Below are 15699 nucleotides of genomic sequence, written 5' to 3'. Positions count from 1 at the left end.
TCCTTCAGTAAGGACATAACATTTACATTTCTCACTGTGTGTAGAATAAACACTTCCACAAAGCAGGGTACAAAATATATATATGCATAAGTATTTTCTGCTATTAAAAAAAGATGTGCAAAGTTATTCTCTTTCAGGTAATCAGCACATTTTTATAGATAGTGCCTGAACATTCAGTTACACTGAATCTCCAGTCTTTCACACTCCAGTTTCAACAGTGTCACATGGAATTAAATCTGATACTGTACTCTCATGAAACAGAATACCCAATTCAGTTCTTCACAGTTTCTGTGTTTTAGTACTTGCATAAATGTCGAGCTTCACATGCAGAATATTTATGCAAACTGTCATTCCACTGTAGCCTCAGCATGTATAATTAATCAGAAATTTTTGAACATTACATGGAGCGTAGTGTGTCTTTGCTGCTGAAGTCGTATGCTCTCCCAGTCAGGTCACACTAAATTATTAATAGTCACCTGAATTTCCTGACAAATTACCTTCTCAGAAGATTTTTTGCTCCACGTCTGCAAGGTAGTTGTTAGCATATTTACTAAGGAAGCCAGATCATCACTTAATATGGATAGATCTTCATTTTTCTTCTGTACACTTTCATCTGAAATTTAAAATAAATTTTTCCTGAAAATGTAATTCACATAATAAGCATTGTAATGTTGTCATGCACGTTTTGTTTGCTCAAATATAATATGTTAAGAATGGTCTTTTAGTTGTTAGTAGAACCATAAATTTTGAGTCATCAACTTGGGATAGATACTGAGGTACTCAGGAACTGTGGTGCATGGTCTGTGTAGCACACGTCTGGAGAAGAAACATATTTATTATGAAGCAGTGCTACCTTTGTATATATGGCTCTGGTACAAGTTCTGGTATTTTTGCAGGCTTAGTGAGAAGGTTGACGACATGATTCTGATAATGTCATCAAACAAGCGCGCTCAAGTAACAGAAACCATTGGTGTGTTGATGAGAACGTGATAAAATGGTCATAAAACTGTTGGTGTGACGGATGCTGACAGTCGACAAGCGGTTATACCTTTTAACTTTCAAACGCTGCATGGAACAATTTGAGTGCAACATGGAGGACATTTTGCAGTAAGTTTTTACTGTCAACAAGCCATGGATTACTATAAAATAAGTAACAATCCAAACAAGCTGTTTATGTGAAGATGCTCCAATACTGACAGGGAACAGGAAGTAGCCACTTGGGTCGAAGCGTGGGGAACAGGGTGAATGGGGAATCAATTCAAAGCACAAGTCATGGACTTATGCCAATGTTATCACTGATGTATGGGATGGTGCATTATCCTGGAGAAAGAGCACTTTTTGCATGACAATCTTGATTTTTCAGCCTAGGCAAGTTTCAAACAATACAACAATCTTGAAAGGGTCCAATTATGGTTGTGATTTTTTCCAAATAATCTATGACTATTATTCCTTGCAAATCCCAAAAACCAGTGGCCATCACTTTACCAATTGATAAAATAGCCTTTGCCTTCTTTGGTGCACTTTTTCCAGTCTGTCCATTGTTTTGATAGTCATTTTGACTCTGGTGTGTAATGGTGGATCCAGGTTTCATCAACAATCACAAATCAGCACAAAAAGTGATGCGGATTGTGATTAAGCATTACCAGACATTGTGCTGAAATGTTGTACCACATGAGCTTTTGGTCGACTGTGAGGAATTGCGGCATCCACCTCTCACACAACCCCTTCGTAGCCAATTCTCCTAGCAGGACATCACATTATCACAAAGTTAAGATGCCTACAGTCTCAGCAATGTCATGCATTCTTATACGGTGATTTTGTCAATGGTTTCCTTTGTGGCGACCTCATTTGGATGGCTGGAGCACGCTTCGTTTTCAGTGCTACCTCAACAATATTTAAATTCATTAATCCAAAAGTAAATAGTCTTCAATAATGGTCCAGAGTCAGTGTAAACTTAATTTAGTTCTGTTTTGATTTGTGTGGCAGACCAACCCTACAAATGAAAATTAATAACAGCACAAATACTGTTGTCTTGACTTTTAATCCCAGTTGATGTACTGAACAATTCAGACAGCTTTACACTCTACAGTGTTGAAATTCTTCACACTTTACTTTGTACAATCAAGATTACCAGCCATTCACACGTGGAAATTTACCGCACATATCACACCATCCTCGTAATTCTCCCTCTCAAAAATGCGAAATATAGGGTGTATTGAAAAGAATCATCCAATCTGGCATGTCTATATTTCTGAAACTGATCAACATATACAATGAATTTTGTTTTTATATGAAAGAGAAACTCCAAAGTTTTGTTGTCCTCCCCCCCCCCCCCCCCACCACCACCACCATACCTTTTCATAGATGTTCTATATACCCCACACAAGATGCATTTTTATAGACCCCCCCCACAAGAAGTAATCACATACACCCAGATCCAGTGACCTCGGAGACCAGTAAACTAAGGCTGAATCATTTGGTCCAGTGCAACCAATCCATTGTTCAGTAATCCTTTGATGTAAAAATTCCCGCACTTCCAGCTGCCAGTGTGGCGGTTCCCCATTCTGTTGGTAAATGAAGTCATTCGTATCAGTTTCCAACTATGGGAAAAGAAAGTTTTCAAGCATATCGAGACAGGTGCTTCCCATAACAGTGTTCTTGGCAAAGAAAAATGGACCATACACCTTTTCTGTGAAACTGCACAAAACACAATAAATTCTGGAATTCCTCTCATGTTGTACAACTCCACGTGGTTGTTCCATACCCCATATTCTCACATTACGACAGTTCACCTTTCTATTTAAATGGAATGTTGCCTCGTCACTAAACACTAAGTGTGGAAGAAAACCGTCATCCTCCATCTTGCTAAGAGCAAAATTACAGAACTCCACACATTGTTGTTTGTCAACTTCACTAAAAGCTTGCAGTAGCTGAATTTCGTATGGTTTTGTGTGTAAACGTCAATGTAGCACACATTGGGGGCATGTTGAGCTGCACAGCGAATGAATTTCTGATAACTCCTGAATTTCTTAGAACTCCTTGTGTTAGATATTCAGGGATGGCCCAGCGATTTGCCTTTACATAAACAACCTGTTTCATGCCATCATCTAATGCTCTTTACTAGAATGGAAGTGGGCACACACTGCCGCTACGTAAGTGGAAACCATGTAAAACCCGAGTGTTTGCTCTTTCCAACAGTATGTTGTTCACACACGTATCTCAAACATAATAATAGATATGATTTTTAATTGGATGATTCCTTTTGATACGACCTGATAAAAAGAAATTTTTCCATCGAGTGTTTGCAAACATAACTCTTTATTTTCAAGCTTTCATGCACTAATTTAAATACCTTTATTTCCAGATCATTACACAATTTGTGTGTGCATCCATTCAAGAGACTGTTCTACCTTACATTTCAGTCCTTAAATTTTGGGAATGAGGTCTTTATTCCAAGGATATCTTAAGCTTGGTTAACACTAAGCAAACGAACATCAGCGCAAACTGCATTCTCTCGTGTGCAAACGGTAGGCAGGTGCGAGCAAATGACATTCAATTAAGTTTGATTCGTAGGTCACTCACTATGCACCATGCCTCAGATGTTTTTGAAAATGTTCAGAAACATGCGATTCAAATCTCTTCTTTCACATTACATTGTTTTCTTCGTATGTGAAACAAATCCTGTCTATAATGTAATTTTCCCTTTCATGCTTAGCCTTTTTCACAGAGAGAAACAACTTACTACCAAATGCATAATCTCAGTATTTGAAAACATTTGCATGATGGAATCATCATTCTGTTGTGTTCCCTTCCATTCGCTATCCTATAAATGTTCATGAAACAGACACCAGAATGGCAGAGAGCACTAACAAACTGCTCACTTGAGCCCCAGGTTTCTATCAGAGTGATGTGTAAACAGTGGGCAAGCACAAGAAAACATTCTGTTATGTTCGGTATGCATTCGCTGGTGTTTGGTCGTGTTGAGTAGTAGTTAGTCTTTTAGCGAAACATCAAAGGAAGTCATAACTTTGCTGCTTCGAGTCTTGCACTATCCACTGCTTCATGTGCAAACAACTTTGTGATGATCATGGGTACTTAATGCTCTTTTAAATTTTCTCCTTTAAGTATAAATGGGACCCAGTGAAGGATGTCAACCAACTTATACTGTTATAATGCTGGAGCTGCAACTGAGTTTTAAGTGCACCACCTCGACGTAATTCACAATTATGTAAAAGTTCAGACACCTACACACTTATTTCCTTACTCAGTTTTGCTTCCTTCATCAGAAACAGCAGGGAAAATAATTGTACCCCAATACCAAAGATTTACATCATAGCTATAATTAGGGCTGTGATCGTGCGAAAGCTATGTGACTGATTTAAAAAGAATTGTAGTGTTAGTAGAGCCGGCAAGATATGCTTATTCTCTCATGTTCCCTCCTGTGTAACCACTTGCTCACAGGCACAAACAGGGTGTGTATGTAGATGAGGAAAAAAAATTCCCGGATTAGTCCCGGAATTCCCAGTTAACAGTAAACTTCCTCCCGGGTGAAAATACACTTTTTCCGTTTTAAGTGAGAGCATACTTTTCCTCGGAACTGTAAAAGTTTAAATGGTTATGGTTTTATACATCGGCGTAGAATTTCCCAGCACTTTGGCAAAAGAAACTCAGGGAACAAAACAGGATTTGGGAAGATGTCTGTTGTGCAGCAACATGTACATTGTTTTTTTTATATTACGAAAGTATAAATTCGAATTCCACCAAACACCGCATGTTTCTTTCCGAAGCATTGAAATCAAGATGGCGATGCGCTTTTGTAAGCCAGTCATAGCTCAAGTCACGTGATCTCGCCAGCCGACAACAGTGGATATTCAGAACCTAGGACACATGATGTAGTCAGCCAATAGCAACATCATTTAAGTAGCGCGAACACACAAATAGGAAAACTTAAACGTCTAAATTAATAAACGTAGTGCTTGCTACAAAAAAAGAAAAGCTTTCACATATAATGATGACCCTTCTTGCATGTGTTACACTTTAAGATACATGACACAAATGTGCCAGCAAAATTTTTAAGAACAACATAAATGTCAGATCTTTTGGGCTCCAAATTATTCTATATCATCATACTTGAAGGGCTGATTTTTAAACGAGAGTTGAACGCTCTGTGATTTAAGAAAATCATCATACATTCTCAAACACAGTTCATCTTGCGTAAAAGGAAATTTACTTTGAAATTAACGCTCTTCAAACCACTATTCGCAACATTTTCCTGTGACCTATTAAAAATAGGTTCATTTCAGCAGCTGCCAGAGAGCGCCAGATAACAAGCATCACCTCGCTTGCCCAGCTACGACGCCACAGGAAGCCCGTATGTTCGTATGTGTAAAACATTAAAAGATCTTACATAATTGTATAAAAGTAACAAGACATTAGAGGATACTCCAAGAGCACGGTAATTTCGTGAACCATACTAAAATGCATAATTTGGCTGAAAGTGCACATTCGGGTGTCCAGATTTGGATGTGGATTTTCTTCGAGTACCAGTACTGTATTATCTCATGTTTGGTTCTTTATTGTGGCATAATGCCAAATATGCTAGAAGATGAAAATGTGGACTTGAAATGCAGCGAACAGTTGAAACTAGCCAAAAGTGTGGAATTAAACACACCATTTCAAATAAATTGATTGGCTCAGTGGAAAAGATTAAACAAAGCCACATTTCTTCATCAAATCGACAAAAATAACTTCATTGTTCTCCAAGGCGATAACTGCTTGACTGTCAGAAAGGGGACATAAAATAAAATCAAACTAATAACATATTTTAGCCTTCTGTAATTATGTAAATGTATTTTAATGGACTCGATAACTCCCGGCCACAGAAATCAGTTTTGTTTTCATTTGATGTGAGAGCAATAAACGAAAAGGAAACAGCAAACTCACTAAATGCGAACACACCTCACATGGGACTACCCACTTCCCCATCACAACTTAATACTGCTCTGTGGATCAGGCCCGGATCTACGATATTTCCAAACCGGGACAACACTAGATAGTGGCACCCCTCCTACCTCGGGCGTTTGAGGTAGGATGCCAAAAATTTTAAAAATAGACTTTAAAAAATAAGTCCATTTTGTAGCGCACATCTTTCTGGAGAGTCTGATACATAAAATGAACGTGTTTGAGGAAACATTTGATCTCAAATGTGCCAAAGTGTAGTGCCACACCTCTTCACACAGCATTCTTCCATCGCACGTCACTGTATTTCGCTCGGTGGAACTCAAATGTGTAACATTTGTAATGAGTGCCATCGAACTGTATTCTGGACAGTGGAAATTAAAATGTCCTGTGGTACCTCTCTTGCTCCCAGTCGGCCAGTTTGACAACCTACCCCTGATTAAAAAAAACTTAATATATACTGGATGGGAGTATTTGTAACCGGGAGAACAGGAACTCTTCACAAAATTTGCACTCTTTTATTGCCTATTAGCTAATAATTTTATGTTTTGTGTGACATAAAATTAAATATAGGAAACATAAAACCATTAAAGACAATAGACAAGCAAGACAGTATACATTTCTTCAATTCTTAGCTCCTAGAACTGCTTTTCTCACTAACCTTAGTACAGCTTTACATGGTGTGCTTTCCTTTTGGGAAAGAATCCATTAGCTCATCAAAGTTCGTCAAAGGTTTTGCCACATGAAAAATCAAATAGTACCCAATACTGGTGTGCTTTCTCGATCTGATTACATGTATTTTGTCACTGTCTGCTAGATACCACGAAATAGGTCTGCCTAATACTGCAGCAATTTTAACACAACGAATAAACAACACTGTTTTGGCACAAAAGGTCATTTTTATAATAATAGAATATAATCACGAGGCACCAATATCAAATGCCTATTAGGCCTACTACAAGCAAAAAGCTTCATGTTAGGAAATAGTTTCACATTTCATTCAAATGCTCTAGCTTCTGAAGCATGAAATCAAAAAGTAGTAGTACAAAATTTTATATAAACTTGGATTCGTCATATTCTTCCATAATTTTTCTCCTCCTTCCTCGTTCTAACAATCCTGCAATCACTAATATTGTAACTATTCCTGTCAGGGTTAAAAATTATTCTCCAGTTAACTTGACTAACCCTGCCACCATCACCGGTTTAGTTACCCCGCATTTATTTTCGGGTTAAGCATTATTACGTGTTCATACAACATGTTTTCCGCACTACTCCCAGAATAGAAGTTTAGTGGCTGCTAGCCGGGGACTGTACAACTGGCCCTTACCAGTGTAGCTTTCTGGAAAAAAAAAAAAATTTTCTGCCAAAATTTCATTTTCTTGGATACATCGAGAAGATAATACGTAATCTTTCTTACCTGTTATTCAGCAGGGATGCATTTCAAAATCATATGAATAATCGATAGACTGATGTGCGCTGGATGCTAGGCGCTTTGTGAAATAATGTCTTTCCTCCCACACCAGAAACTGCCGCCCGGGGCATATACCCCAGTTTGCATGATGCGCAGTTGCTGCATTACACCATCGTGTAAATTTCAGCAGTATTGAGTGGTTAGAGCTCTTTTATTAGTTATTACTTGTAACTAATGCATTCATTCATTTGAATTCAAAATACACTTCCATAATCTTTCACCACCTTTAACAGGAAATCTGAGCATTTTTAGTCCATGACTTGTCCGTCTGTTCCTTCTACAGATGATTTTCTCAAAGGCATTCAGCAAGATGACTCAATCCATTAGCAAGGCTCTCTCAGAAACAACTGAACTTCGCAGCCACGAACAGTGGAAAGAGGGATTGCTTATCGCTAGGCAAGGTTCACACAAATTTCACTGAATGGAGTGTCATCTAGTGATTGATGCCACAAGTAAGGGTGTGATGGTATCGGTTACCAACATTAACACACTCCTGCCCTCAGATGTAAAAGATTTTTGTACAGAAACTGTGAAAATGCTCGTTGAGGCAATTTGTTACAGTCAATCAGTTTCATAGTAGTCCCTAAAAACTTATTTTTTGTGTTTTCATTATCGTGTTATTCTCTCTTTCCTAAATATAGGTGTAGCAAAGTCAAAAGCCCAGAACTATTTTTCAGCTCTTTGAAGACAAATAAGGTACCAGTCCCACACAAGAGAAAAAGCACTGCCTAAACCATCAATAGAAAGGAAATATTATAGGGACTTTTATACCAGCTGATCAGCATTTTACCAGCTTTGTTCAAACCTTGGAATACATTGTCCACAATGTACATCCTAACAATTCTCTATAGTAATGGATGAGCTGTAATATACTACAGATAACCATGAGGCAACAACATTGAAATGTCCAGATTTCAGCTATGAATTTGAAAGTCATATATGATACATACCCAAAAAAATTTGAACATTTGAAATTTTCAGACAGTGTGATGAGTCAGTATGAAACACACTGAAAAAGACTACAGCACACTGTCTGTAAAAACAAAAAGTAATGCTCAACTCAAGTTCCCGTTCGGATGAGCACAAAACTTGATTTTACGCACCAAGTTATTTCAGAATCTCATCCAAAGTTGAGCAATCTGGAAGACTGCATACGCTTACCACTTGTCTCTTAGGTGGCCTTAATAATTCATTTAAAACTGACGAATCCAGATGTAACAATGGATGAGCACTTCTACCATGCACAAAAAACAGTCCCAAGCACAGGGAGACTTCCGCATTGTCTGAATGACACTTAAAAATTTCAGAAAATATTTCCTCAGACTGTGAACGGGATGTACAGCCATGATTATTTTTCGGTGCTACTGACACTGCTGTGACTAATGCAAGGGGCCTTGGGAGCAGGCTAGAGCCAAACAAGCATAGTTGCACCAACAAGTACCCACTGTGTGACACACTGACACCTATCAGGAGATTGGCACATTGATGGCACGACCGAGGGATCTGCATCGTAATAATGATACTGCAAAAAGACGAGAGCCATTGTCAGGTGGTGGCTAGTTTACTTAAGGTCCGAACCACAGGCTTTGTTCGGCTATGTGACAGGAACTGATGACTTGGCATAACAAATATGCACCGTGCCTATCATTTTTATCTATAAAGCTGTAGTCTGGCAAGAGCAAGCACCGAAAGGAGATCCACGTTGATCTACAAGTTGATCTGAATCTACGACTTGCCACCACAAGACAGACATCGCTAACTGCAGACACACTGAGCCTGAGTCCAATATAGGCCACCTCTGGGCCTACTTCCTGTCACCGCCTGCCTCTTATCGTGGAGAGCTATTGTTCAAGAGCATGGCGGTGCAGCCGCCCAGCCACCTTCAAAGTGTGGACATACTGTTGTATGTGTGTGTCACTACAAGGGCAGGCCCTGCTATTGAGAGCTGTCTTCCTCTTCGGGGTCCAAGGCGGGATTCTGTGCCTTCCGGCATGCGCGCGCACACACACACACACACACACACACACACACACACACACACACACACACACACACACACACACACCCTAAACCTCGTGTGTCAGCATAGCTGCTGACTCACTGCAAGCTATTGGAGGCCATCTGCTTACCTCAGCGTTTCCACACGCACTGTAACACCCTGGAATGTCATGCCACCTCAGAGCCTCTTTATGATTGTTGTTGTATGTTCACTAATAAAATGTATACTTAATCAATGATTTTTTTTCCTTGATGACATGTCACCCTGCAACCAGACTACCACTTTCCGTCCCAATTCTAAACCACCCAAGATGGTGAACTACTGGTTTCTAATGCTTCCAACTCAGTAAAACTTGACAAAGGGCTGTCAGTTAAATGTAAGATGGTGGAATAGCTGAATTGTGAATCAGTTTTCCATATCATAAACTTATAGGTGTTGCGAACATCTGCACATTGGGTGGCCCATTGCAAACTTTAGCCAACAACTCAGTTCCAGCATCCACTGATGCAGCCAGCCATTACATGGAAATCCATGGAGTCTCCATTTGGGACCAACAGCTGTTAGTAAAAGCTATAAACCAGAATAAACTTTTAATACTTTGGTGTCATATGTGCCCCTGCTGAAAGAATGGCTACCACAGTTGCACCAAGACTACTCCATGGAACGGTTGAGCATTATTGGTAAGTGAAAGTGGTTTACGCATGCACAAGAGGAGTCATAATGAAAAACATCAGCCACCTCATTGTTAGTGTGATAGGCAATGTTGGCAGTTCAGATTGTAGAGTCGGCACCAGCTGACACCTTCAAGATCTCGAGACATGTCCCGGCACAGGGCTAGTGTTTCACTGGTTCCTCAATGTTTATGTGCCCCACTATCTTGGATCACAGATCATGTACTTATAAATGCGAACATATCTTACTTATCAAGTATCCAAATTGTATCCACCTGTTAAACAAAGAACATTTTCTAACTATTCCTTTACTGATGGCACTCCTTGAACAAGATAGATTGCACTAAACACACTACAATACCCTGTTGCATCTAATTAAATGGTAAAATGTTTCTTTTTGCCAGCATTACAATTTTTTTCAGCAACTCCCCTCACTGCCTCAGCTCAAAACTACATATGCCTGTCTTTAATTACCTCTGTTCAGAATTTTCACAAACTAATATAAACTCTGCCACCCCCCCCCCCCAATAAAAAGCTGATAATCAATTTTGTGTGTTTAGATTGCACACTGAACATAATATCTAGCATCACGTGTCCTTACGAATGTACTGATAAAATATGACTGCCTGGTTGGTTATGAGATACTCTTGCCAGAATAAATAAATAATTTTTCTGAACATTCTCCTTGATAAAAGCAGCGTTCTAGCAAAAATACATTAAAATGGATTAAAAACAGTCTTGGTTGCAACAAAATATTCATTTTTAATAATTGGTTTTGGTCAGAATGTGAGTATCTGCAGAACATCACAATGGTAGGTGGTGGCAGTGAATGAAATAGGTGTTATGGTTCCCAGAATGGTAACTGCAGTCAACAGTCCATGGAGCCACAACTTCTACTCCATTCACTGCCACCACTTACCATCATGATATAAATGGTCTGAAGATGGTCACATTCTGACAAACAGGTTGCCATCACAAAAATAATTTACTGTGGTCAACTCTGTTTTAGTCAGTTATGAAATAAATAATTAACACATGCCTTAATTATGCAGTTATCCAAAACAAAATTAAGTTTACTGCAATTGAACAAATTAAATACACAACGTAAAATAGAAAATGACAATATTATGAAAATTATAGATTGCTACCAGCATAGAGGCAATGCTGAGTAGCTAAAGGCATAAAAAAAGGTTGCTAAACTTGTGAGCTTTTTGGTTAAAAAGCCACTTGCTAATGCAGAAAACACACACGCAAGCACAACTCGCACAACCACTGAGGCACGACCGCGAGAAACTGCATCCAATGGAGACGAAATCTGGGTGATGGGGATGAGGAGGACTGGGGAGGGATAGCAGGGTAGGGGGTAGTGCTGCTTGTGGGATCAAGCAGGTAACCTTTTCATATGATCATCACTATTCCATCTTGTATTTCACATTGTTTTAAAACAGAAAATTATAGTACAAGATTAATTTTAAAAAATCTTGAAAGCAGAAATAAAATTTAAACTTACAAAATTTAAATTCATTGCAAATTTGAATTGCTGAAAATCTTACCAAGTGTTTTTCTTATTTCATTTAAAGCCGTTATATGCCCACTTAAAAAATTTGTGATGTCACCCTGTATCTCAGTAATTTTTTTGTGGAACTCTAAGCGAAAATCATGACTGATTCGGGAATTCTCCTGTTCAACAGACCTAGAAAATAACAAAAACAAATAATGAACGAAGCAAATTCGAAGTGTGCAGTTACTAAATGATACAATGCCCGACTGTCTATTGCAGCAGTGGTCGAAAACCACTGTGTTTAGATACTAATACTTTTTAGATTAGATTTACTTTCATTCCAATTTATCCGTAGTGAGGCAGTCCTCCAGGATGTAGAACATACCAGAAAAACAGTACTACAAGACAAATATTTACAACTTAAACAAATAAGCTAATGTACCTTCCACAGGTCCCAAGTGGAATGACTGTCTTTTTTTAAATTAACACTATATGAAAGAAACATTTTACAAACACTCATTTACTAGGATTGCATTAATGCACTGAATTTAAACTTAGAAATCCTTTTCACTTGTAAGGTAATTAACATGTAATAGTACACATTAGTGCACTGAAACGACGCAGAAGTTAGATTGTACTTAGTTAAATTGTACCCACACACACAAACAAAAAAACAGTTGGTCCTACTGAGAAATTCATCAATGGAGTAGAAAGAGTTGGCCACCAATAAATCCTTTAAGCTTCTCTTAAACTGAATTTCATTGGTCGTTAAGATTTTTATGGCTGTTGGCAAGTTATTGAAATGTGTGCTCCTGAATAATGCACACCTTTTTGTAAAAGAGTAAGTGATTTTAAATCCTTGTGAAGATTCATCTTCTTCTAGTACCGATTCCATAAATTGAGCTGTTGGTTTGAAAAAGCAAAATACTTTTAATGACAAATTTCATTAAGAAATAAATATATTAGTAGGCAGTAGTTAGTATCCCTAGTTCCCTAAACAGGCTTCTGCAGGATGTTCTTGAGGTCACACCACATATAATTCTTACTGCACGTTTTTGTGCCCGGAAAACTTTAGCTTGGCTGATGAATTACCCCAAAAAATAATCCCATATAACATTGTGGAATGAAAGTAAGCATAGAATGCCAGCTTTTTCATTTTTATATCACCTATGTCTGACAATTCACATTGCAAATAGAGATTTGTTAAGACACTTCAGAAGTTCTGTGGTGTGCTCCTCCCAGTTGAATTTATTAATAAGCTGTAATCCCAAGAATTTAACACTGTCCACTTCTTCTATCTGCTTGTCATCATATGTTGGGCATATACTCTTGAGACACCCCTTACAAGTTCTGAACTGCATGTAGTGTGTTTTTCCAAAGTTTAGTGACAAAGAATTGGCTAGGAACCAGTGATTAATACCAATAAATATTTTATTAACCTATCTTTCTAAGACTACACTTGACTTGCTATTTATTGCAATGTTTGTATCATCAGCAAACAAAAAGAACTTGGCATCAGGTAATGTTACTAAAGAAAGGTCATTTATATACACGAGAAAAAGTAAGGGCCTGATATGGAACCTTGTGGGACCCCACATGTAATTACTTCCCAGGTGGATGATGCCTGACAGCTTAATACATCTCTTTCCTGGTAACACCCTGTTTCTTGCCAGAGATATAAGTTTTGAATCATTTTGCAGCATTTCCCATTACACCATAATACTCTAATATACTTAAAAGGATATTGTGATTTACACAGACAAATGCTTTTAACAGATCACAAAATATACCCGTTGCCTGCAATTTTGTGTCTAATGAATTAAGCACATTTTCACTGTAAGTGTAGATAGCCATCTCAATATAAGAATCCTTTAGAAATCCAAACTGCAACTTTGACAGTATGTTATTTATGATAAGACGGATATAAAGGCGATTGTACATTACTTTCTAAAATTTTTGAGAATGCTGGCAAAAGTGAAATTGGATGGAAATTTGATTCTATTTCTTTATCTCCCTTTTATGGTTAAATTCAGCATATTTCAACCGTTCAGGAAACATTCCACTGATCAACGACTGATTACACAGATAGCTTAATATGCTACTTAACTCAGAATCACATGCTTTAATTAGCTTTGTTGATATTTCATCATACCCACTAGATGTTTTTGTTTTTAAAAATTTTATTGTGGACATTATTTCTGCTGGGGTAGTGTGCATGAATTCAAATTCATATTATGGAATAGTGTGCATTTCTTTTGAATTGATCCTCTTATAACAATATTTATTCACCGTAAAAACTAACACAAAAGCAACAGTTATAAAATAAAATAACATGTTACCACATGATGTGAAGACATTGTACACGGAGCTGCTGTGAATACCAACAGCTACTTATCAAGTGCTAACTAGCTAGCAAAGGCTAGGCATCATAAAGAGGACACTCCACCCACTACTACACATATGATCTGCGATAAAAGCAGTTAAAATTGACAAACACTGCATGTATGATCAGGAAAACCTCATCCAGGGCATGCAAAGATAACACAATAAATTATTAAAAAACGGAAACTTCAGTTAATAATTTAAGCAAGGCACTGAAGAATAGTGCATGGCCTAATGTACTGAGGACACAGGGCCCTGTTTTTGGAAAATTGCCACCTCAAGGGGTGAGTGGAAAAACACCATTACTCATTATGAAGAAATGTTTCTCAAATTTTACACAACCATAAAGTTGCACAAGATTTTCATTCAAACAAAAACCTTTACACCACATATTTACTGAAATGGTCAAAATATTTGGAACGCAATTTCATTCTTTTCTAGAACTGAATTTCCTAATGTTAGTTTACATGAAGAGAATTGCAGGTAAATGATGGTGAACACTTATTTCAGAGATTTTACTCTCATTATTATGACAAGCATGACAATTCTGGCTTCTCAGTGCACTGAGATGGCTTATGTGAAGAGATGTACTACAGAATAGGGTGTCTCTTACTGTCATTGTTCATTTATATACGAGGGCAGTTCAATAAGTAATGCAACACATTTTTTTTCTCGGCCAATTTTGGTTGAAAAAACCGGAAATTTCTTGTGGAATATTTTCAAACATTCCCACTTCGTCTCGTATAGTTTCATTGACTTCTGACAGGTGGCAGCGCTGCAGGGAGCTGTTAAAATGGCGTCTGTAATGGATGTGCGTTGTAAACAACGGGCAGTGATCGAGTTTCTTTTGGCGGAAAACCAAGGCATCTCAGATATTCATAGGCGCTTGCAGAATGTCTACGGTGATCTGGTAGTGGACAAAAGCACGGTGAGTCGTTGGGCAAAGCGTGTGTCATCATCGCCGCAAGGTCAAGCAAGACTGTCTGATCTCCCGCGTGCGGGCCGGCCGTGCACAGCTGTCTCTCCTGCAATGGCGGAGCGTGCGAACACACTCGTTCGAGATGATCGACGGATCACCATCAAACAACTCAGTGCTCAACTTGACATCTCTGTTGGTCGTGCTGTCACAATTGTTCACCAGTTGGGATGTTCAAAGGTTTGTTCCCGCTGGGTCCCTCGTTGTCTAACCGAACACCATAAAGAACAAAGGAGAACCATCTGTGCGGAATTGCTTGCTCGTCATGTGGTTGAGGGTGACAATTTCTTGTCAAAGATTGTTACAGGCGATGAAACATGGGTTCATCACTTCGAACCTGAAACAAAACGGCAATCAATGGAGTGGCGCCACACCCACTCCCCTACCAAGAAAAAGTTTAAAGCCATACCCTCAGCCGGTAAAGTCATGGTTACAGTCTTCTGGGACGCTGAAGGGGTTATTCTGTTCGATGTCCTTCCCCATGGTCACACGATCAACTCTGAAGTGTATTGTGCTACTCTTCAGAAATTGAAGAAACGACTTCAGCGTGTTCGTAGGCACAAAAATCTGAGCGAACTTCTCCTTCTTCATGACAATGCAAGACCTCACACAAGTCTCACAAAACTTCTGTGGACTGTTCTTCCTCATGCACCCTACAGCCCCGATCTCGCACCGTCGGATTTCCATATGTTTGGCCCAATGAAGGACGCAATCCGTGGGAGGCACTACGTGGATGATGAA

At 38.6% G+C, this 15699-nt stretch overlaps 1 protein-coding gene across 1 annotated transcript in view; it reads right to left on the bottom strand.

The window, feature by feature from the left end:
• Positions 1 to 15699, bottom strand: part of LOC124612597 (kinesin-like protein KIF11-A) — a 231033-nt gene that overhangs the window by 54188 nt on the left and 161146 nt on the right. Inside the window, exons 9-10 of the mRNA XM_047140884.1 lie at positions 11653 to 11792; positions 498 to 613 (exon numbers count right to left, since the gene is read on the bottom strand). Coding sequence (XP_046996840.1) covers positions 498 to 613; positions 11653 to 11792 — 256 coding nt within the window. The remainder of the gene's footprint in view (positions 1 to 497; positions 614 to 11652; positions 11793 to 15699) is intronic.

This window comes from Schistocerca americana, chromosome 1, assembly GCF_021461395.2.
Source record: "Schistocerca americana isolate TAMUIC-IGC-003095 chromosome 1, iqSchAmer2.1, whole genome shotgun sequence".
NCBI lineage: Eukaryota > Metazoa > Arthropoda > Insecta > Orthoptera > Acrididae > Schistocerca > Schistocerca americana.
This window is presented reverse-complemented; position numbering and strand designations above follow the sequence as displayed.